The 24,469-nt window shown below is 33.3% G+C and overlaps 1 protein-coding gene across 1 annotated transcript in view; it reads left to right on the top strand.

Annotated features, from left to right (window-relative positions):
• LOC140884640 (uncharacterized) overlaps positions 1 to 21,570 on the top strand; it is a 35,736-nt gene extending 14,166 nt beyond the window's left edge. The window contains exons 16-42 of the mRNA XM_073291457.1: positions 2,804 to 2,880; positions 2,953 to 3,007; positions 3,104 to 3,152; positions 3,285 to 3,422; positions 7,598 to 7,679; positions 7,884 to 7,962; positions 10,198 to 10,244; positions 10,408 to 10,619; positions 11,894 to 11,981; positions 12,117 to 12,236; positions 12,328 to 12,446; positions 12,518 to 12,590; positions 12,674 to 12,793; positions 14,120 to 14,188; positions 14,291 to 14,461; positions 14,541 to 14,588; positions 14,738 to 14,879; positions 14,975 to 15,072; positions 17,342 to 17,486; positions 17,574 to 17,659; positions 17,738 to 17,848; positions 18,825 to 18,899; positions 19,506 to 19,571; positions 19,710 to 19,898; positions 20,027 to 20,137; positions 20,913 to 20,993; positions 21,113 to 21,570. Of these exons, the coding sequence (XP_073147558.1) occupies positions 2,804 to 2,880; positions 2,953 to 3,007; positions 3,104 to 3,152; positions 3,285 to 3,422; positions 7,598 to 7,679; positions 7,884 to 7,962; positions 10,198 to 10,244; positions 10,408 to 10,619; positions 11,894 to 11,981; positions 12,117 to 12,236; positions 12,328 to 12,446; positions 12,518 to 12,590; positions 12,674 to 12,793; positions 14,120 to 14,188; positions 14,291 to 14,461; positions 14,541 to 14,588; positions 14,738 to 14,879; positions 14,975 to 15,072; positions 17,342 to 17,486; positions 17,574 to 17,659; positions 17,738 to 17,848; positions 18,825 to 18,899; positions 19,506 to 19,571; positions 19,710 to 19,898; positions 20,027 to 20,137; positions 20,913 to 20,993; positions 21,113 to 21,295 (2,834 nt within the window). The 3' untranslated portion in view covers positions 21,296 to 21,570. The remainder of the gene's footprint in view (positions 1 to 2,803; positions 2,881 to 2,952; positions 3,008 to 3,103; positions 3,153 to 3,284; positions 3,423 to 7,597; positions 7,680 to 7,883; positions 7,963 to 10,197; positions 10,245 to 10,407; positions 10,620 to 11,893; positions 11,982 to 12,116; positions 12,237 to 12,327; positions 12,447 to 12,517; positions 12,591 to 12,673; positions 12,794 to 14,119; positions 14,189 to 14,290; positions 14,462 to 14,540; positions 14,589 to 14,737; positions 14,880 to 14,974; positions 15,073 to 17,341; positions 17,487 to 17,573; positions 17,660 to 17,737; positions 17,849 to 18,824; positions 18,900 to 19,505; positions 19,572 to 19,709; positions 19,899 to 20,026; positions 20,138 to 20,912; positions 20,994 to 21,112) is intronic.
• The last annotated feature ends 2,899 nt before the right edge of the window (positions 21,571 to 24,469 follow it).

Below are 24,469 nucleotides of genomic sequence, written 5' to 3' on the forward strand. Positions count from 1 at the left end.
TAATCTATTTCTACTATAAAAGTGTGAATGGTGGGCAAAGTTTTTCATTGTGAATTTATAACTTTGCCCCCAAATTGTGTAGGAATCAAAAAATATTTATGGGCAATTATGAAAAAATGAGATAAAAAACAAGGGCAAAAAAGGATTAAAAATTTAGTCAAACCTTAAGAGGTGATTTATTGCATAGTAATGAATATGAATTTAACTTTTCATTTATATCTAATTATTACCTCAAAGTTAATTATTGATAAACTATGTATACTATATAATATAAAATTTCACACACAATATTTGACTAATATTTTTATAATGTAACCTATTTTACTTTTGGAAGGTGAAAAAAATCCAAATGTTTATTGACTACTAAATGACACAAATCGGATGTCTAACTGTTACACACCATAAAAAAATTGAGTAGCAATATTGTTAAAAAATAAATATAAATTATTTTTATTTAAATTAATAATGAGATTAATTAAGAATTATTTTTTTAATTAATTTGTTCATTAGCCTGTTTTCTTTTAATTTTTTTCACATTTTAAATTTATTCATTAGCCTATAACTTCCACTTTACTCTCTTTCTATTATTAATTGTGCCAAATTGTCACAAAATTTGTTATACATAAATTTCATATGTTATTATATGATTTTTTTTCATTTCATCCATGTATTTTTAATAATCCAATATAAAATTTGGTAATAATATTCGATCAAGGAATAGATTATTGCAACCGAAAATTTATATTAAAAAGTTTTGAAAAATAAATAAATATTTATGGTAAAAATTATATAGCATTTTGACAAATTCTGATAAAATATTTTAAAATAAATAGAAAAAATCCAAAAATCCAAATTTGTTTCAAATAGTATATTAATAAAAAGTCTTGCAAAATAAATAAATGATTATAGTAAAAATTATATAGTATTTTCAAAAAATTTATTTTTTATTATAAAAGCATGAATGTAGGAGTAACGTTTTTTCATTATCTATATACATATTTACCCTTTTGTTTTATATAAATTATATAATAATGAGTAAATTGAAAGTTATAGGCTAACGAACAAATCTAAAATGAGAAAAAAAAAGGCTAATAAATAAATTAATTAAAAAAACACTTAATTAATCTCACTATTAAATTAAATAGAAATAATTTATATTTAATTTTTAACAGTAATGCTACTCAAATTTCTTATGGTGTGTAACAGTTAGACTAAAATATTTTAAATAAATAGAAAAAAATTCAAAAATCCAAATTTGTTTCAAATAGTGTATATATATATATATATATATATATTAATAAAAAGTATTGCAAAATAAATAAATTATTATAGTAAAAATTATTTAGTATTTTCAAAAAAATTTATGTTACTATAAAAGTATGAATTTAGGAGTAAAGTTTGTTCATTGTCTATATACATGTTTATCCTTTTGTTATGTATAAATTAGATAATAATGAGTTCATATAAGTAAAATGACAAAAAAAAAAGGGACAAAGATGAAAAAAAACACAAAACAATTAGGTGTAATAATTTTTCAAATATAATTTTCATTTAAATGGAGTCTATTTAATTCTATATCTTCCACTTTACTCTCTTTTTACTATTAATTGTGTCAAAATTGTCACAAAAATTGTTATAGATAAATTTCATTTGTTATTATATGAAATTTGAGCAGCAATACTGTTAAAAATTAAATATAAATTATTTTTATTTAAATTAATAATAAGATTAATTAATAGTTTTTTAATTAATTTGTTCATTATACTATTTTATTTTAGTTTTTTTCACGTTTTAAATTTATTCATTAGACTATAACTTTCATTTTACTCTCTTTCTACTATTAATTGTGTCATATTGTCACAAAATTTGTTATACATAAATTTCATATGTTATTATATGATTTTTTTTCATTCAATCCATGTATTTTTCATTAAAATTATTAAAGATAATAAATATTTATTTTATTAGATTGTGTACTATTTCGATTAACATAAAAATGATTAGATGTTGGAAAATAAAAATTTCTATTTATTAAAATTATTGAAGATAATAAATATTTATTTTATTAGATTTGTATTATTTCAATCTAAAACAATTAACATAATAAATATTTTTACTCTAAATTTTTTATTTTGTCCTTAGATTGTGTATTATTTCGATTCATTGTATATATGGAGATTTTCTACATAATGCTTTAAAAATATAAAAATTGATATATTAAGTGAATAATTTATATATTTTTGGAAAATAAAAAATATATTTACTGAAATTATTAAAAAAAAAATCATGTATATTTAATAATCTATTACATTCCCTATCTAAAAGTATGAATAAAAGGATAAACTTTTACCATTGTGAAATAACAACTTTGTCATTTTATTTACACTATAAGTAAGGTCGTATAAAAATATATAGAGATATAAAAATAAAAACAACATTTTAGTTAAGGCATAAAAGTAAATAAATATTTATATTATATTATATGTAAATATTTATATCCATAAATACATTATACACCTTTATTAAATTGCAACTAATACGTCCATTAATACCATTACATAATTCATTTTTTAATTATTATTTTCTGAAAAGAACCATTTTTTCATTTTTCACAATTTGTTTTTATTTATTTTACACCTTATGTAATGTTGGGCAATATAAAAATATATAAGAATAAGTTAAATCCTAGGAGTTTAATATATAGACAAAAACTATCCTCTACCCTTGAGCTAGCTTTTGGGGTGGAGTTAGATCCAAGTCCAATTTCTTAACATCATCTTATGCGCATCAGTACCTTTTACAGATGAAAATAAAAATCTGAAGTTGGTGGATGCTCCTGTGTCTGGTGGGGTGAAGAGAGCTTCCGATGGAACGCTTACTGTAAGAATTTATATCGACTCCATTTATATCTTGAACTGAATTGCATATGAAAAGCATTATTATTTGTCTCAGATAATGGCATCAGGGACAGAGGAAGCTTTGGAGCATGCTGGTTCAGTTCTTTCAGGTGGAAAAAATGTTGGCCTATGAAGTTAGCAAAGTATTACTATGCGCTATTAAGTTTGTACATCATTTTATGTTATATTTATTGGTTCTGGTACAGCATTAAGCGAGAAGCTTTACATTATAGAAGGGGGTTGTGGGGCTGGAAGGTACATCTTGTTTCTAAGTGCCTCTCTTTCTCGACTCATTTCAGATAATGTTCTTGAGACTCGTTTGAAACCTTATAATCTTGGGTCAAATCATGATTATTTATTATCATATGGTCCTCATAATACATGCAGTGTTGTGAAAATGATAAATCAGTTGCTTGCCGGGGTTCATATTACAGCAACAGCGGAGGCAATGGCATTTGGTGCTCGATTGGGTCTTGACACAAGGTTGTTGTTTGATATCATCTCAGCTAGTGCGGGCACATCATGGTATGTCTGATGCATTTTCGATGAAGCAATGCTGCTTGTCATTTCTAGAATGGTCAAAATCTGTCGCCTGCCCAAAATCCTTTTTTCTTTTTCTTTTTTTGGTTTGTAACACAAATAATGGTTGTATCCATGAGCTTCTCAAATCATATGTCCCATGAAGTAGGTGGCATAATACTTTGTTAACAATTTATTCCATTTTTTGACTTGGTTAAGGTGTTATTCCTCCGTGTGTGTGTGTTTTCCCCACTTTTATTTTCTTCTCATTCTTCAAAAACAATATCAAATGCTAGTGGCCTTCCTTCATCTGATGTGTAGCCTACGGCAACTGTTAAAATATGACGAGGACAAGGGTGATGTCTCTTGCATTCATTTCAGGCTAACAATTTGTTTTTTCTTTCGTTTTCTATTGAAGTAAAAGATGAAAAAACACACAGGCAGAGCAGAAAGTTTTTCTATTTCACGTCATTAATAATAGATGCTGGATACAGATTTATGAATAGCCTAGGAGTCTTATCACATCAAGATATTCTATTAACGACCTATCATATAACTCTTTTAAATACAAACACAATTATCCTAATCAATAAATTATCTAGATAATATTAATAACGAGCACTCCCCCTCAAGCTGGGTCATATGTGTTGATCATGCCCAGCTTGGAACTCATGTCGTCAAAGTTCGGCCGGTCAAGGGCTTTAGTCAGGATGTCCGCGATTTGTAAGTGAGAGGGGATGTAGTTGAGATCAATTGTAGTGACCCGCGCCGTGATGACCTACTAATCAGAACTTAAGCATGCAATTAATCAATAAAATAATCTTAATCAGAGTAACTGCGGAATCTGAAAATAAAATAATACCAGGTAAGCAAAACCTAGTGGTCAACCCTGCTATCCAGCCTTGGTCACCATCTAACCTCTCTGTCTCCGGGAGAACTACCTGCAACTGCCCCATTGAATAGGGTATCCAGCCAATAGAAAATAACCGGAAGTGAGCCTAACATGCTCAGTACGAGAGTATGAGTATACACTATTATATGTGCATGAATGCAAAATGAACTGGGTATCAAGACACGAGGTCAAGAATATTTGATAGAGAATAACTTGGGCCTTGGTATGTACCACGCTGAGCTATCGCTACAGGAGGTGACAGACATACCTAGATGCCCTGATGGTGACCTTACACAAGTCCACGTGTCCAACCAAATATCAGTGACCTGACACGAGCTCATGTGTCCAACTAATATTGGTGACCTGACACGAGCCTATGTGTCCAACCATCTACTGACAAGGTAAATATCCCAATACCGGATATCACAAGGATACAAGCTCAATATGCTCATGTATGCAACATACAGTCGTGACATGCTGTATATAAAGGCATATAAAACATGCAATTACATAATCCATGCAAACACATAATACATGCATACTCAATCTGGATATCTCGAATAATACTTCCGTACTTTACTAAGGCAGATCCTAGAAGCTCTCATCTAGGTCCAAGCCTACCATGCAACACTACAACATAAATAACCATGCATTACCTAGCATGCCAAACATCACCTACTAGGCTCTAAAAGCCTTAATTAAACTATAGCCTACTCCCTATTTACTATAGGGAACCAAAGCCATAGCTTCGTCCGTCGTCAGCCCGCTGATGTCGCATGCCCCAGAGCCTGGGCATAGCCTAGCTACGACCCTTGGACGCTACGCCAGAGCTCCGCCGCTTGGCTGCTACTGCGGACACTGTCCGCTATAAAAATAGTATTTCCTACTCCAACTCTTAAAGAAAGAGTCCCGAAGCCCTTAAAATAGAGCCATTACCGGGAGAGGAAAGAAAATTTGACATTCAAAATGAGAGCCTCGGACCCCTTTTTATAGGCCTGGGTTCGGACGGTCCGAACTGGGTTCGAAGGCTCCGAACCGGGCATGATTTCCACGTGTAGAGTGCATTTTTGACACCTCAATCTGGCGGGAGTTCGGACGGCCCGAACTGGGTTCGGAGGCTCCGAACTGCCACTTGTCCGAGCCACTTTTGACACATGGACTCTGCTGAGTTCAGACGGCCCGAACTGGTTCGGAGGGTCCGAACTGGTCCGTATACTCCGAACTGATTTGGTCCTTCCGAACTCATTTTTGGACCCCCGGGACCTACCCTACCATTTTCGGACGTTCCGGATCTGATTTTTCACTTATTTTCACCAAATAAGAATTCCTTAAACATGTTTTGACACTTTTAAAATTATATGTCATTTTCTAATATGTTTAAAATCATTTAATCTTTTGTAAATGGAACTGGGCTACTACATCAATGACCTTCTTCTCAATTTTCTCACTTTTAAAGTGTTGGTCTACTTCAATATGCTTCGTTCGATCGTGGTTAGGGGTGTTCGAACTTCGGATAAAATAGAAAAAATCGGAAAAACCAAACACCGAACCGAAAATCAAAATTTGAAATTCGGATATAAATGTTAAAACCGAAATTTATTTGGTTCGGTTTCGGATTATATATCTCAAAACTGAACCGACCGAAAAAACCGAAATTTTATTAAATTAATAATTTATTTATATAATTGTTTATATTATATATTTTATGAAATAAATATGTAGAGAATAAAGAATCATTTTTAATAATTTTAATTGATTTTTGTTTATTTAAGTCATTTAGACTTTGAATTTAAAGGTTTTACTACAAAGAAATCAATTAAAAGATAGCATATTATATTTTGAAATGTATTTATAATGTTAATTAAAATAATTATATCAAAACCGAAATAACTGACCGTAATAACCGAACCGATTTAGTAGAAAACCGAACCGAAGGAAAATGGTTCGGATATCGGATTTTATATTTCTAAAACAAAAAACCGAAATAAAAACGAAAACCAAACCGAACTGGCCGATGATCAACCCTAATCGTGGTGAACAGGATTCTTGGCAATACTCATGGCTGCTTGATTGTTACACATCATTTTAAAAGGATGACCATCTTCAAGGTTCAATTCAATGAGTAGTCTCTTCAGCCACATTCCCTCACAATTGACTTGTGCTAAGGCTCTGTATTCAGCTTCTGCACTGTTACGTGCCACTATAAACTGCTTCTTACTCCTCCAAGCTATTAAGTTTCCCACACAAATGTGCAATATCCTGACGTTGATCACCTATCAATATGTGATCCAGCCCAATCAGCATTGAACAACACTCACAGCAAACCCAATATCCAGACGTGTGTTTCAGAGATAGATCAATTTGCCAACTAACCTTTGATATCTTCCTTTGTCAACTGGTGGACTGTCATTCCCAACTGAAAGTTTAACATTAGCATCCGTAGGTGTGTCGATTGGCTTGCTCCCCAACGTTCGAATTTTTTTCAGGAGATATAACACATATTTTCTTTGAGAAATTGAAATCCCATGGGATGATCTAGTCACTTCCATTCCTAGAAAATATTTGAGATTTCCAAGATCCTTCATTTTAAATTCTTTCGAGAGTAAGAATTTTACACGTATCATCTCCTCATCATCATTCCCCGACAATACAATATCATCAACCTAAACTATTAGGGGTGTGATCTTTCCTTCCTCTGCGTGTTTGATGAACAAGGTGTGATCAGATTGACCCTGGATGTACCCATTCCTTTTCAGAACATTTGAAAACCGATGAAACTAGGCCTGGGGAGATTGCTTCAAGCCATAAAGTGATTTCTTCAATTTGCATACTTTGTTTATTGTTGACTCAGACACAAATCCAGGTGGAATATCCATATAGATTTCCTTCTCCGGATCCCCATTCAGGAATGCGTTTTTCACATCAAGCTGAAACAGAGGCCAATCTAGGTTTGTAGGAAGTGATAAAAGAACTCGGATGGTATTGAGTCTAGCAACATGAGCAAATGTTTCTTGGTAATCGATACCATATGATTGTGTGTATCCCTTTGCCACCCGACGAGCTTTAAACCTTTCTATGCTGCCATCGGCTTTGTGTTTCACTGAGAAAATTCACTTGTCATGGATTGTTATAAATCACAAAAAAAATTATTGAACTTTTATATTTTACATTATGGAAAGCTATATTTCATCACTTGTGAACAATATGTGACTAATCAAAGGTGTATTTGGAAAATGTTATTGGCTTCAATTAATAATTGAAATTCAAATTCTGGTCTATTGATTGGCAGGATGTTTGAGAATCGTGGTCCACACATGTTGGAGAATGATTATACACCACTATCTGCACTTGATATATTTGTGAAGGATCTTGTAAGTCTGACATCTACCAAAGAAAGAAACAAAAATCTCTTGCTATACTTGATCTTATACGAGTGTTATCTTACATGTCCTATACAGGAAACATGTGATGCATATTAATTCAGTTTATTTGAGAATGTGCATGCATAACAAAATATTTCAAACACGTTGGAGAATTGTGGCGGCAGTGTTTCACAAATGTAATTTCTTTTACAGGGAATTGTTACTCGTGAAAGCTCGTCTCACAAGGTTCCACTTCCAGTGGCAAATGCTGCTCATCAATTGTTTATATCTGGTTAGCATGCTTGAGCTTATCATGTAATTCCACATTGTTTTTTATTAGTATACTGACAAAAGCAAGGGATTGATGAAAAGGAAGTACTTTCAAGTGTTAGACAGTGAATGATATAGGTTTGTGTCAGTTGAAACAAATACAAATGAGAATTTTCTGAAGATAAGCACATAGTCTTAAATATATCTGATCAAACTCGAGTAATGTATTTTTATATGTTGAAAAGAAAATGATTGATTGAATAATCAAAATCGTTCATGTTAATTCTGTAATATAGAAGAGATATTCGTAAGCCCGAACTGGTGTGTGCTATGCAAACAGGGGGGAGAGACTCAGGATCATATGGTTATTCACTGCCCGTATTCTGGTTCCTTGTGGAACCTAGCTCTCAAGGAATTGGGATTATCTTGGGTACTCCCGAACTCAACAAAAGACTTATATGCTACTGATTTAGGAGGGCAGCTTGGAGAGAGAGGGAGAGTCTTTTGGTTAATAGTGGTTCATTGCATGTGTTGGTCGTTATGGCTGGAAAGGAACAGAAGAATTTTTGAAGGCAGTGAAGTAGCGGTGAAAGAACTTTGGGACAAGATCAAATTGAGAGTATCCATTTGGGCTCACAAGGGTTCAAAGTTTCAATCTTTGGCGATGCTAGACTTGTATAGGGATTGGAAATTGGCTTTGATTTAGATTGATAGCTGCCTTTGTTTGTTTTGGAAACTAGGTTGCTTTTGTGGACCACTGGTCCACTGTTTGTATTCCAAGTAATTTCATATTATCAATAATATTATAGTTTCTTATCAAAAAAAAAAAAAAAACTCCTAAAGCACACAACCCACAATCATCGTCTTCTGAGGAGAGTCTTTTATGAATACATTTCATCTCCTGGAATCAACAATTGAAGAACCTTTTTTTTTTGTGGATAAGAAACGATAATATATTATATATGCGAAAGAATTAATTACAAAAGGTGGACAAGAGATCCGTGACCGACAAAAGAAAAGAACGACTCCTTAATCATATCAACAGTAAACAAAAGTCCAATATCTTAAAAAATCCGAGATTGAAACATTCTTAAACTCTTTATGTGATCTACTCCGAGAAGCAATTCTAATCTTGATCTTTTCCCAACACTATTCTGCTGTCTCTTCAAACTTGACCTCAAAGAAACTTCCTCTGGTGAGATTCTTGTGTGCTTCAATTCATGTTTCCGTCTCACTGCCCAACTAAAAAATCTTCCAGGCTTTTATGCCTTAAACTTTTTTTCTTTCGTCCTCGGACCAATGCCTCCGATAAAGAAAAGGCAATCCCCATCTTCTCTTCGCTGACGATAGAAGATGAACATATTTTCTAAGAGAACCCAAAAAAAACGAAAAAAATAAAATTCAGGAACTCCCTCTGAAGATTGAGAATATGAATTAATCCTTCTCATGTTAGAACAAAATGATAAGAATAAGCGAGCTGTTAAGTACAAAGATATTTGCCATCTGTTCTGAAAAATGTGCTAGAGGAATGCTGATTATCTTGTTGATTACAACATCATTAAGAAAGTGATAATACACCTCAATATGTTTGGTCCTCTCGTGGAATAGAGGATAGCGCTTATTTGTCACATTGTAAGGATATTGGAATTGAACGTTCTAGACTCGTTTTAATCAGTAAAGTTTTCAACCTCATCAATTCACATGTTACATTAGTTGTGGCTCTATACTCTGCTTTTGTGGTGGACATTTAAACCACGTTTTGTTTCTTACTATACCAAGTCACCATATTTCCACCAACAAAATACAATAATTTGATATAGATTTTCTATTGGCAATCTCCTACATAAACAGAGGCTAATATACTTAGCATGTAAATGACTTTCTCTCTCTATGAAATAAGCCATTTCTAAGACAGTTTTTTATATTAGCAAGTTAATCTTGGACTTGTGCATAAATTGGCTGACAACTGTTACAGACATCAGGTTTAGAGATAGTCGAATATATAAGTTTGCAGAAAAGTCGATGGGTTATCTTCACCCTATAAACCACCCGTTTCCGTTCGTATATTACCATGAAATATATGTGAGTGACAACTAACAACTGGGGACTAACTTTCAAAAGCTGTCTTTCCTTGTGAAATTTTGTATATGAATAGTCTTTTTAATCCTGATGAAATGTATAGTTTCTAACATTAAAAGTTCAGCATCTGGCCTCAAAGTTTCTAATTCAAGGTGACCCGGAATGTTTACCGGTGCAGGTTCTGCTGCTGGATGGGGCCGAATTGATGATGCAGGCGTAGTGAAGGTTCAAGCTTCTGGTGTCTTTTCTTTCAGATGTTTTTTTTATTGTTTCCAAATACAGAGATGAGTTAGATGTTAAAATATATAAATATCTTGTGGTTATAGAAACACATATAGCAATATCAATGGAATTTTTGTTTGTTTTTGCAAACTGATAAATTTATTAGGTTTATGAGATGCTTTCGGGAGTCAATGTTGAAGGAAAGCCCCCTGTTCTGAGTAAAGAATGTGTCCTTCGAGCCCTACCATCCGAATGGCCTACTGATCCTGTTGAGAATATACTTAACCATGCCAAGAAAAATTTAAAAACGTTGGTTGTTTTGGATGACGATCCAACTGGAACTCAAACTGTTCATGATATTGAGGTATTGACAGAATGGTAAGTCATTCAATCAATTATGTTGTGTATTTGTTTCTCCAAAATAATGGTTATGTCCTAAATTCTTGGTTGAACAAATTGTTGATGTTGAAAATGGTTGTTTACTCATATTGGAATAGGAAATGGACTTGGATGGAGGAGAAAATGAAGTCTTTTAGAATTACTTCTAACGAGAATGGACTCAAACACAAAGAACTTGCTTTTTTATTGGATCTTTTAGGAAGCAAGTCTTTGTCCTTGATCATTTTACCTACATAAATTGCCTACAATTGAGTTTCCCATCCAAAAAATAAATAAATAAATAAATATTGCCTACATAAATTTGAAGTACTCGTCCAAATGAATTTAAAGATAATTGAGTTTAGATTTGTTGTAATATTCACACTTTACCAGTTCCTTGGGTAAATCATAGACTTGAATTTTTGTTGGTTTCCTGGACAACTGTGTTGGGAATTGAAACTTCAGATGATAACACCTGCTAATGACTGCAGGCCTCTACGTGGATTATGAATCATAAAGAGTTTACTACGTTCTCAATTCTAGGTTTAGTCAGAGATTGGAGTGTTATATTTTGTTGATATTTAGTGGTACTAAGGGTTCCATATGCGGATTTCTTATCCGCTTTTTGTAATTATCACATGATCCCTTTTATATATATAAAATATGATCTCGTTTCTTAAAAAAAAAAAAACACCTGTATATGACATAGAACGTGCTTATGTCTTGCTTTTTGAAGATTAGTTTGGTAGTCAACTGGTTGTCTTTCACTCACAGTAAAATAAATAACGCAAAAAACAAGGAAAGAGGCATAAAAAATATTTAGAAACGAAGATAAGTTTTTTGTTTGATAGCTCCGTGATTATGTTTCTCTTTGAGGCAGAAAATCAAATTTTTTGCATGCATTTGTTGTCCTAGTCAGTGTCTCAATTGTTATGCTCATATTCCACAATGATGTATTCCTACATACATTTCAGATCTATTATCTCCACGGATAGTAGATATTGTGCCAATCTTTGATTTAGCGAATCCCCGATAAAAGAAGAAAACAGAAAATAAAAGTTTGTTTTGCATAATACAAGCACATAATCATAAAAGGTCTGTGAATTTAATTTGTTTTTCATCAATAAAATATACGAATTTAAGTTTTTCAAATCCCTTTTTATCATCTTAAACATGCTAATCAGATACCTAATGGTTCTTAGTTTTGGTGCTTGATACTTTACTTAGAATTCTTCTTCCAGTAATGTGCTGTTGACATTTTGCTTTATTTTCAGGAGTACTGACTCACTTGTTGAACAGTTCGGTAAGAAGCCCAAGTGTTTTTTCATTTTGACAAATTCACGGTCGTTGAGTCCTGAGAAGGTAAAATAGTTGCAATATTTTCGTTGATGTTTTCCTTTCCAACATAAAAAAATGAATTTGGTTACTTGGTTATACTCTAGAAGCTAGTTTTCCTCTGTGACTTGCATAGTTATAGTAGAGCTCTTCTCGGTATAGGCCAGTGCACTAATAGTGGAGATCTGTAGCAATCTGTCTACTGCTGCAAAGATGGTGGACAAAACTGACTACACTGTCGTTCTGAGAGGGGATTCTACATTAAGAGGACATTTCCCACAGGCAAGGGCATAGACCATACAAAGTGCCTTTACTGTTAAACATTTAAATCTTGGCATGCTTGCACCTTGATGAATGCCTTCAATATGTATAGGAAGCAGATGCGGCTGTTTCTGTAATTGGTGAGATGGATGCATGGATAATTTGTCCCTTCTTTCTTCAAGGAGGTCGTTACACTATCGGGGACGTACACTATGTAGCAGACTCTGACAGGTATTATTCTTTGTCTTTCAGGCACATAACACCCACCTAATAGAATGAGTTAATAAGCATTGTGCCTACAGGCTCATCCCTGCAGGTGAAACGGAGTTTGCTAAAGATGCCTCATTTGGCTACAAATCTTCAAATCTACGAGAGGTATGATTTTGTGAAATCCCTGACTCAAAAGAACACGCATTACATGAAGCACAGTTTGAGTACTTATTAGGTGGATATGTCAGTGGGTGGAGGAGAAAACAGGAGGTCGCATACCAGCAGACAGTGTTGCATCCATTTCTGTCCAATTATTAAGAAAGGGAGGGCCTGAAGCTGTTTGTGAATATCTCTGCAGTTTAAAGAAGGTACCAAATGTGAAGTATATTGCGAAGATCTGTAGAGAACGTATTATTTTTAATTTTTTTCTCATTTTCTAGTAATAGAATCTTTCCAGTTATCCATATCAAGCCCAAGCTAGTGTCTTGAGTTTTGGTAGGTTTAGGTCTCAGTAGACCGGGAACCACTATAAAGTTTAACACATTTATTGTCTTGAGTTTGGCTAGGTTTATGTTTCAGTAGATACTGGGAACAGCTATAAAAGTTGAACACAAGCAATGAAGGTCTTCGAAAATATTTATTGTGGCATGTGTCTGGGGATCAAGAGATAAATTTATTGGAGATGTTTTGTTCCAATAAAAGTATATGGATGCAGATATAAGTGCAAACATAACCATGATCAAACAAGAGTGCATGGCTGTGTGTAAAAGGGAGGAGGGAAGGTTGACTCGGTGATGACTTTTTCTAGTTTTCAGTTGTCCCTCTACTTCTCCAACAAATCATGCTTGCAGACTGGATGACGTCATACAAATTAAACCATGTAAATTTGACTAAGAACAGTTGAGGATTTTATTTTCTAAATAATACAAGCAATTTTAAGGTTACATCGTTTTCCCAGTAAAATATCATCATACAAAATCAACCATAAGTTTATGGGAGTTTTGCTTCTCTATGAAAAGTATTTTGCATGTTTTAAAACGAATTCCGAACATTTTCCACAGAAGAGTAGAGATCTGAATATATCAAATACTTGTGAATGTTCTCAGTGCTTCTTGATTCTTCAACAATCTCTTGTAAATTATTAGAACCAGGACAAAGAAGAGAAAACTTATTGATATTGAACATAGAAGGAAATGAAACTTTATATCTAGGAGAATCGCATCTCGAGTTAACCAAAAAGACGGTTCATAATGTAGCAAACTAGCAATCCAAATAATGAATGATCATGGTATGATTAAATCCCCGCTGGCCAATGGGTGGGTTAAAACTTGGTGCAGTCTTAGCTTTCGGTCTTATAATTGGTATTAAAGTCAATGTGACATATTTGATTCTAGGACTCGTAAATTTATGCAATAACTGGATGAGATGTTTGTATGACAATAATTGGTCCAAATCTTCAGCTTCTTGTCTTCTGGATTCTATTGAGCTTAAAGGTCCAAAACCTGCTTATTGTCTATCAAGGCATATTTTTAGCGCTTGATACAACATTATTCTTACGGTTGATGTTTTTACTATTAATGTGTCTGATGTTTAGTTGGTCGAGAACCATCATTCCAATATATGCTTGTGATATCTCTCTCCTGGTTTCTAAAGATTTGCAATCTGAAGCTTGAGTTGTATTTTGGATGAAACAGGGATCTACATGTATAGTAAATGCTGCTAGTGATAGGGACATGGCTGTATTTGCAGCAGGAATGATTCAGGTTGATCTTTTTCTTTGTGTGAACTGCTAGATCTTTCATGTGCAGCTCTAGTCTCAACAAACATGAAAGGCATTTTTTCATGAACCTGCATCCCTTTTATAGGCTGAACTGCTGGGTAAGAGCTTCTTATGCCGGACTGCAGCTAGTTTTGTTTCTGCTCGTGTTGGAATCATTCCAAAAGCTCCATTATTGCCCGGCGATCTTGGAATATCCACAGAGAGGACTGGTGGACTTATCATTGTTGGCTCCTACGTTCCCAAAACAACAAAACAGGTTAACGTTGCTGTAATAACCTTTTAGTCTGATTATTAACCTTGAGTTTCCAACATTATCAAAATTCCCTAATCCACAGGTCGAAGAGCTGCTGTTGCAAAGGGTTCATGCCCTGAAACAGATCGAGGTATTTAGATGTTCTTCATGTGAAAATATTTTTGATGCTCACATCAACAAGTGGAGAAAGAGGAATTTTCATAGAATAAAGTGAATGAGAGGAGAGAGGAGTCCAACATTTACTCCTGAATTTGTCCTTGTAATGTTTATTGCCAACAGGTTTCTGTTGAAAAAGTTGCCATGAAATCTTCAGATGAAAGGGAGGAAGAGATCAATCGCACGGCTGAGTTTGCTGATATTTACCTTAGAAGTGGCAAAGACACTCTTGTAATGACTAGCAGGCAGCTTCTTGTCGGAAAAAGTGAGTTATTTATAGATTGTTGTATCACCATGTCAAATTCCTATATTCCATATGCCATATAGTGATGATTCTATCAAACCTCATTGGGCATGCAGCTGCTTCCGAAAGTTTAGAGATCAATTCTAAAGTCAGCTCCGCCCTAGTGGAAATAGTGCGGCAGATAACTACAAAACCTCGTTTTATCCTTGCAAAGGTACTTCTTATATGAAGAATATGTATTTACCTTCGTTTTCTTAAAAATACTTTTTTGCAGTAAGGTTTCAAATTATCGCGCTTCACTATTACCCATGCAATGACTGTTTTTTACACCCCTGGGCCTTGGTTTTCGAACTACAGTTGACATTACGCTATCAAATGGTTAAAATTTCTTCTTTCCATGTCTATAGACTTGATTTTCCTTCGCGTGATATATGCAGATCTGATCTGGAATTTATAATCTAATGCTCATTTTTCTGTTCAAAACTAACTGCTGTACATGAGAGTGAAATTGTGTTCCAGATGCATCTGTAGACCATATTGAAACGTGTTACATATGCAGCAAATCAAATATGGGTCCCATTAACACGGGTCCTATGTTTTTTTTTCTTGAAAAAAAAAAACTGATTCTCTCACAGTAAAAACAAATGACGAATGGCGGGGCTAGCTAGGAATAATACGTTTAGGAGTCCATGGAAATTCATATCGGGGATCTATCCGGCTTTTATTCAGTCGGTGAAGGTGACAAAATTAGATTTTGGGAGGATTGTTGGGAAGGAGTTTCTTCCTTTAAGGATCTCTTCCCTTCTCTTTTCCAGATTTCTAGGGTTCACAACCAGTCTATATCTCATTTTCTTTTTCGAGATTTTTCAGCCTCATCTCTCACTCTTTCTTGGAATTTGCATTTTCGTCGTGATCTTAGGGATGAAGAGATGTCCGATCTGAGCTCTTTGTTGGATATTCTGAGGAGGGTCAGTCTAGTTGAGGGGGTTGAGGATGTCAGGAAATGGGTGTGGGATAATTCTGGTTTTTTTCTGTTAAATCTTTCTTCGGTTCTTTCTTTCCAGCTGCTTTGTTTCCTCATTTTCCTCTTTACCGAACAATCTGGAAAGCTCCAATTCCTTCTAAGGTTCAGGTGTTTTCATGGACTGTTGTGATGGGAAGATTACCGACTTGTGAAATGATTCAGAAAAGGATTCCGAATTGTCTTCTATGTCCAAATTGGTGTGTGCTGTGTAAGCAAGGGGTAGAGAATCCGGACCATATGCTTATTCATTGTCCTTTTACGAGTTATCTGTGGTTCTTGGTTTTGAAGGAAATGGGTTTATCATGGGTGATATCGAAATCTACAAAAGATCTATTTGCTGCAGACTTTGGAGGCTTGCTGGGTAAAAGGGGTAAAGTTTTTTGGGATGTAATAGTGCATTGTGTTTGTTGGTCAGTGTGGCTTGAAAGAAACAGGAGGATTTTTTAAGACGAAGAAGAATCATTGGGAGAGCTATGGGACAAGATAAAGTAAAGAGTATCTACTTGGATTCATAAGATTACAGATTTTCAATCTTTTGCGATTTCAGATTTGTATAGGGATTGGAGTTTAGTCTTGGGTTAGCTTATTTGGTGGTTCTTTTCTAGAATCCTTTTGCGGACCACTGGTTCGCAAGTTGTAAATTTCACTCTCTTTATTTATATAATATTATTATCGTTTCCTATAAAAAAAAAAACAAATGACGAATGGCAGGAACTGAACTGAAGAAACAACTCATTGTAGCTTTAGAATTAGATCCAAACAAACCCATTCTTCTCCTAAGGAGCATTGCCTCAAACATCCTTGGCATGTCTAAGCTCTAGCTGCCCTATCATGGTGAACTCAAGCTTTTGGGCTTTGCCTCTGCCATTCCTTTTCGTCCTCCTCTCTATTCTATAAATGGGAAAACAGGGTAATAAATAGCCTGAAAAGTGTGGTTCTGCATGTTTTTCTTTTCTTTTTCGAAACAGGCTATGCATGTTTCATGCATAGCACACATGTGTTTGCTACTGGCTCCGAGCCTGAATACTTAAAACAACGTTTGAGGGTCAAGCCTTCAAGAGTTGGTTAAACTCCCATTTATCTGGTGTTTCATGGGATTCAACATGTAAAAATTTGTGTTACTTGTTTATATTTGTTGGTAAGAAGTTTAAGTTGCTCTCTGTTGATTCCTTCTCATATTATTTGAACTTACCACATATATGGATTATTTATTGATGCCGACCAATACCCATATTTTAGTGTTTCTCTTTACTACTATGATGACTGATCCATTCTCAACTTTTTGTGAATATACTTCTTATTATTATTACCATTAACTTTTCAATACCCTCGAGTTTGTAGAACCCTTGCTTTCGCTCTACTGTTAGAGTACTTCACATACTGTTTAAAATATATAGATAGATGGAGACACAAGAATGTTAGCCATAAAGGTTGTCAATTAAAAGCATTCATATCATAGGGTGGAATTACGTCTTCAGACCTTGCGACAAAAGCTCTAGAAGCCAAACGAGCCAAAATTGTTGGTCAAGCTCTGGCTGGTGTACCCTTATGGCAGCTAGGTCCTGAAAGCAGACATCCAGGCGTTCCATACATTGTTTTCCCAGGTAATGGGGGAAATTGGACATCACATCATCAGTTCATATTGGACATTGAATTTTATATTGTTATCCTATAATAATTGCATTTTCCAGGAAATGTTGGTGACAGTAAAGCTGTAGCTGAAGTAGTAAATCGTTGGACGCATCCAGGAAGACTCTCCACCAAGAAACTTCTTCTTGTAAGAATTATTTAGCTACTGAAGTTCTAATTGGCTTTCATTCAGATGCTGACAATCTGATTCTGGTGCGTAATAAAGAATGCGGAAATGGGTGGATATGCTGTTGGAGCCTTTAATGTCTACAATATGGAGGGAGTTGAGGCAGTTGTTGCTGCAGCAGAGGAACAACAAAGTCCTGCTATTTTACAGGTTTGAATTGGAGAGCCTTTATAATTCACAATTCCAAATTTTTTAAGTTAAAAAATTTGTGATTTCTATTTACTTTTAATGATCTCTGTTCATACATTCACTACTGTATCTAAGTTTGATTTTCTGAACACAGACTCTTGTGTTTTTGTGTTTGAAACTATTATGGACTCAAATATTTGAATCCTAACTAATTTCTCATTTATCATGAACATATAAGAGTATAAGTGCCCATAGCTACACATGACATGCTTTGAAGTCACCAACCATCTTTTACAGCATGCCACTTGCCTCCGTTGATTCAAAATGTAGAAATATATATTTTAAGTGGTTCAGGCATTATCCATCAGGTAATGACAGAAAGGCCCAAACTCTTATAAATTTTACTTGGTTTGCAAATCAACAATACCGCTTTATGTAGATTAAAATATCTTTAAATAAATATGATAGGGAATCTTAACTAACTGCAATACAAATATATATTAGAATCTTAATGAGATCAAACCTGGTCCCAAGACATATAATTTGGTAACATTAATATTTTCTCTCAAGTTGAATATGGAATCTGATCTTATTCTGTGTTAGATTCAATCTCACAATAAACAGACTTCATTATTGTGTCCACAGAAGCTTCATAAACAGAAATAAGTGGATATTGAAATGGTAGAACTATAGCAAATATAGAACGAGCACATTACATGATTCATGATTCTTGTGATTCATCTGATCGTCAGCTATTAGTGATAGCGAATTGCATTAGCTGGGATGAGGGAGGAAGATTAATGTGACTTGGCCTCTAGATTTTTTGTATTAAACAAACATAAATGCAACAGATAGTAGCTGCTCAAATATTTGCAGGTAGCTGTCGTCTGAGAAGAAGTGCAACAAATTAAAGTTCTTGTATGATCATCCTGTTGTGAGTTTTAGGTGCGACCGTATATCTACTGAAAATATCTTAGATTCATATTTTATTTTCCAGATCCATCCAAGTGCCTTGAAGCATGGAGGAGCTCCATTGGTTGCTTGCTGTATAGCTGCTGCCGAACAAGCACGTGTAAGTGTCATTTTTAGTATTTAAAGCACAATTCTGTCACAACAGTGGATTGAAGATGAAAAATGCATTTTGTTTTTGGCATTATTGTTCATTTGTTCTCCACCATGCATGACAAAATTGTAGATTTTTTATCAGGGTCTTTGGCAACACACACGTGACACTCCTCTAAATTAATTTGAATGTAAGCAAATTATGAAGGTTTTGTGCAAGGAAATGGCTGATCAATCTACTGATTGGAGAGGCCCTTCTACCTCGTGTAGTTAATCCACTATACTATTGCAGATTATTTCCTTTCTTCTTTCGGTGCAGTCAATTTTTACTTCCGCCGTAGCATCTGAATTAACTATTCATTTCCTAAATCAATAAATTGTTTTGTGTTATGGGAACTATAATTATACTGCTGTTGATTCAACATCCGTATATTTCCAGTTGCGCCATAACATGCTCTAAAATCTGTTTCTTGTTGATATGCATGTCTTGTTGGATAAGTATTTTGAGGGTGGGATATTAGCTGGAATATGTGGAATAACACTTCGAGTTTTATTTATGTTGAGTTTGTAGTTTATTGGATATTCCATCAGCAAAATTGGTGATTTTCAATTACAGGTTCCTATTACAGTTCACTTTGACCACGGAAGTTCTAAGCAGGAATTGCTGGGAGTTCTTGAACTGGTAAAGCTTCCTCTCAACTTCCCTAGCATTTTTTATTTTATTTATTTTCCTTCTCTCCAAGTTTACCAATTTTTTTTATATCCCTATGCCATGTGGTCACTAATGTCCTTTCCGTTTTTGAAAATCCAATAATACCAGGAAATTGACTCTGTTATGGTCGATGGCTCACATCTTTCCTTCAAGGAAAATATTGCATACACCAAGTATATTTCAGATTTAGCGCACACCAAAAATTTAATGGTGGAAGCTGAGTTGGGAAGATTATCAGGAACTGAAGATGATTTGACAATAGAAGATTATGAAGCTAGACTTACTGATGTCAACCAGGTTCTGTCTCTTCCTCTTTCCATGCTCCTTAAATACAATGATAAGGAAGGAAGAATGTCTACCTATAGATTGTGAAATGGCGTTTAGTGATACAATGTTTACGAAACTGTTCTTGTTGTGAATATCAGGCTAAGGAATTCATTGATACGACGGGTATAGATGCCTTGGCTGTTTGCATTGGAAATGTTCATGGAAAATACCCTGCAAGTGGCCCAAAACTTAGACTTGACTTGTTGAAGGTTAACTATATATTCGGAGTATTACTTTCTAGTACACTTGCAATATTTCTGGTTTTTTTTTGGTTGACATTTAACTTCTTATTATATATGTTGAAAATTCTTCTCAGAAACAAATTGTCCTTTATCTGCACTGTAGTCTAACAGCCAAGATTTATATGGGTAAACCTAGGGACGGAGCCAAAGGCGGGGTGGTGGGTGCTCCCATCAACTCCTCCAAGCCTTTCTTTCCCTTACCTCTATTTCAAGCAATATTTATTTTTTTAATAATTTTAGCACCCGGGCTTAATATAGTCAAAACCTCCAACAGTCTCACCAATTCTTAAATACGGGTTTCTTTAATTTAATGATAAAATTTTCTTTTAAAAAAACACTATCAGCTCACCTGATCCACAAACACAATTGTTCAATAAAAATTATTTTACCATCAGTGCTTATTTTTGTAGTGTTTTGAAAAATAACTATAATGAAATTTGCATCCCCTAATGGATTTTTGTCTCCATCATTGGGTAAGCCAACTGCTGACATTTTGTATAAGCCACTGTTTACCTTTCACTGTCGTGGAGTTCTTTGCACAACTTGATTTTTTAGGAGGGCCATACATAATTGAAATCTTAGTAAAATATCTGTAACTTTGAATTGCCAGCTTGGAGGAAAATTATTTAGTTGATTTTTAATCCCTCCCTTCTGTCTGGTTAAACTGACGTGCGCTTTTACCTTTCGTTATCTTCTTCATTATTTTATCCAAGGATGTAAATACAATTTTGCTATTTCCCAGGATCTTTATGAATTGTGTTCGAAAAAAGGCGTTCACATTGTTCTTCATGGTGCCTCTGGCTTGCCGAAGGATATCATTGAGGTAATAAAGTTTGATTTAGTGTATGACTTGAGCATCTGAGTTAATTTTTCCGAATTTTATGTATATATGGATACCGAACTGTGTCAGATAGTTGAAACGTTTGACTACTGTGCAAACAGGAATGTATAAAGCGGGGTGTAAGGAAATTCAATGTGAATACTGAGGTTCGTAAGGCTTACATGGACTCATTAACTGACCCCAAGAAGGACCTCATCAACGCCATGGCTGCCGCTAAGGAAGCCATGAAAGTTGTGATTGCAGAGAAAATCCAACTCTTTGGTTCAGCTGGAAAAGCATGTTAAATGAGGTTTTATGGGCCCAACCGCTTCTCCCCAACTTGGTTTCTTCATCTTCCTCTGCTATTTTTAGCAACATTTATTACCTTGGGAAGGTTGGGAATATTTCTTTTAATTACCTTCAACTAATTCTCTGTTGAATTTGTACTGTTGTAATTTCCTCGAGAACAATAAAAGGTTGCGTGTCTTATTGTTCATGATATTATATTAACATGACCAAAAAACCATACGTGTGTGTTGTTTTTCTCAATTAAGAAACTTGAGGCGTATGCGACTCTATAGACAGAGAGGGGTAAGTTAGTATCGATTCAACAGTTTGATTTGCCTCTTTTTGTGATACAATGAGGTGGAGAGATCTCCTATCTAACTTACCTACATTTCCTGCACAGATAGGTCTTGGGTCTCCTCCTTGACACTAGGCTAAGAGATTCTTGGCGTCTTGGCGATTTGTCTTTTTAGTTTAACTCGTAATGCATTAATTTCGCCTAAAATTCACTTCAAATTTGATATTAATTACTTATTCAATGCCAATACACTGATTAGAAAGAAGCATTTGTTGGAAACTTCTAGGTTCTAATTTTAACGACGGTCGCTTCTTGGTGAAGGAGTTTGATTTTAGGATATAATCTGATGTTTAGATTTTAAATAGTATCAATTTTGTGTCCTAAGACTAATACTCCAACGATTTTAATTGGATGATCAAAATAATAGAATTTGATTTTGGAATTATTTTGTTAAATATATAATGTTAACCAGAGATGCGTCACATGCAATGAAAAATGCATCATCAAAGAGCACGGATGATGCACGTGGAAATTATAATTAGAATTTCGTTTATAATTAATTAATTAATTACCTATTACCTATTATTTGTTATCTATATCTATCTATTCTATTATTACTTATGATTGCTTATTACTTATGCTTACACTTATTATTTAGTAGTAAATATATAAGTTCAATTGTAAATTTTTCATTTTATCCTTCTTTATCTTGCATATTTATTTATGTTTTTTGTGGGCTGTTTTTGTCGTTTCATGGGCTTCCTTAATGTATTGAATTTATTTTATAATTAATTAATTAATTAATTATCTATTATCTATCTATTACTTATTTTTATCTAAATATATAAGTTCATTTGTGAATTTTTCATCTTACCTTTCTTTATCTTGCATATTTATTTTCTTTTGTTGGTTGTTTTTGCTATTTCATCATTTCATGTGCTTCATTAATGTATTGAATTATGTTTATAATCAATTAATTAATTATATATTATTTATCTATTATATATTTTATTACTACTATAAATATATGAGTTCAATTGTGAATTTTAATTTATCTTTCTTTATCTTGCATATTTATTTTCTTGTGTTCTGTTTTTTCATGTGCTTCATTAATGTATTGAATTTTGTTTATAATTAATTAATTATTAATTAATAGTATAAATATATGAGTTCAATTATGAATTATCCATTTTACTTTTCTTTATATTGCATATTTAGTTTCTTTTGTCGGCTGTATTTGTCATTTCACGTGCTTCATTAATGTATTGAATTTTGTTTTACTTATTCTTCTCTTTTACTATAAATATATGAGTTCAATTATGAATTTTCATTTTACCCTTTTTTATTTTGCATATTTATTTTCTTTTGTAGGCTGTTTTTGTCATTTCATGTGATTCATTAATGTATTGAATTTTGTTTATAATTAATTAATTAATTATCTATTATTTATTGTTATTGTTATCTAAATATATGAGTTTAATTGTGAATTTTTCATCTTACCTTTTTTTTATCTTGCATATTTATTTTCTTTTGTGGGTTGTTTTTGTCGTTTCATGTACTTCATTAATGTATTGAATTTTGTTTATAATTAATTAATTATCTTTTATCTATCTATTATTTGTTATCTATTATCTATTATGTATTATATTATATTACTACTATAAATATATGAGTTCAATTGTGAATTTTCATTTTACCCTTCTTTATCTTGCATATTTATTTTCTTGTGGGCTATTTTTTCACGTTCTTCATTAATGTATTGAATTTTGTTTATAATAATTAATAATTAATAATTAATAATAGTATAAATATATCAGTTATGTTATAAATTTATTGGAGAAAAGAGAGGAAGAGAATCAAAGATTAGAGAAATACAATAGAGAAAAGATGAGTGAAATCAATTAATTCTCATTTCAACTATACATCTCTATTTATAGAGTAGAGAGAATATTACACAAAAGGAATATTACAATTAAATCAATCGCCTAAATATCATCTATATATAACACTCTCACTTAGATGATTATTTCCGTATGCCAAGATGGTTGCTTGAGAACTTCATGGAAACTCAAGTGTTGTCTCGTTAAAACCTTATCAGTAAAACTCAGTGGGATAAAAACTTGAGCGAAGGAAAAAAAGTACAACAATTGATATTTCTTCTTGGATGTTTCTTGAAGACGGATGTGCGTCGTTAAAAATTTACTAGAGAAAACCCAAAGGGTTAAAAATCCAGTGAAGGAAAAATAGTACGAAATCTTTTGCTTCTTGCTGACTCTGTCTCATCAAAAACCTTGTTATGAAAGACCATTTGAAAAAATCATAAACAAGTCATAAGAATTACTCCCCCTGTTGCAAGCATCAGTTGAAATCTTTAAGTCGTTGCCCGACATTGCATTTTTTTTTTTCAAAGTTTTATATCGGCAATGTCCATGTGAAAAGATTCGCCGCATTATCTTCGATTGATGCTTATATAAGGTACTTCAGGACTAAAGATTATTTGATCATTTAATTGACCAAACATTCATTAATGGATATAATATATCCATATAAATATATTTTAGTACTTTGTTGTGTACTATGACTAATTAACATATATTTCTTCTGGGAAATATCTAACTATGACTCAAAAGAAAATATTATATATATTGAAAGTTTTCATCTCATGTTTATATTTCAAATACTTAATAGCTTTAGTAAACTCTTCTGAAGTACTAAGCCGATTGTATCACATGTGTTTGGATTATTATTATTATTATTTTAAATCCATTTATTGAATTATGTAGCTTTATCGAAAATATAGTCATGGATGTTGAATCTAATTTAATTTGACACTTAAAATCTTTCAGAGATTTTCTGAATCATATAAATACTTGGTCAACACACCTATGATAATATA

This window comes from Henckelia pumila, chromosome 2 (genome assembly GCF_033568475.1).
Source record: "Henckelia pumila isolate YLH828 chromosome 2, ASM3356847v2, whole genome shotgun sequence".
Classification (NCBI taxonomy): domain Eukaryota; kingdom Viridiplantae; phylum Streptophyta; class Magnoliopsida; order Lamiales; family Gesneriaceae; genus Henckelia; species Henckelia pumila.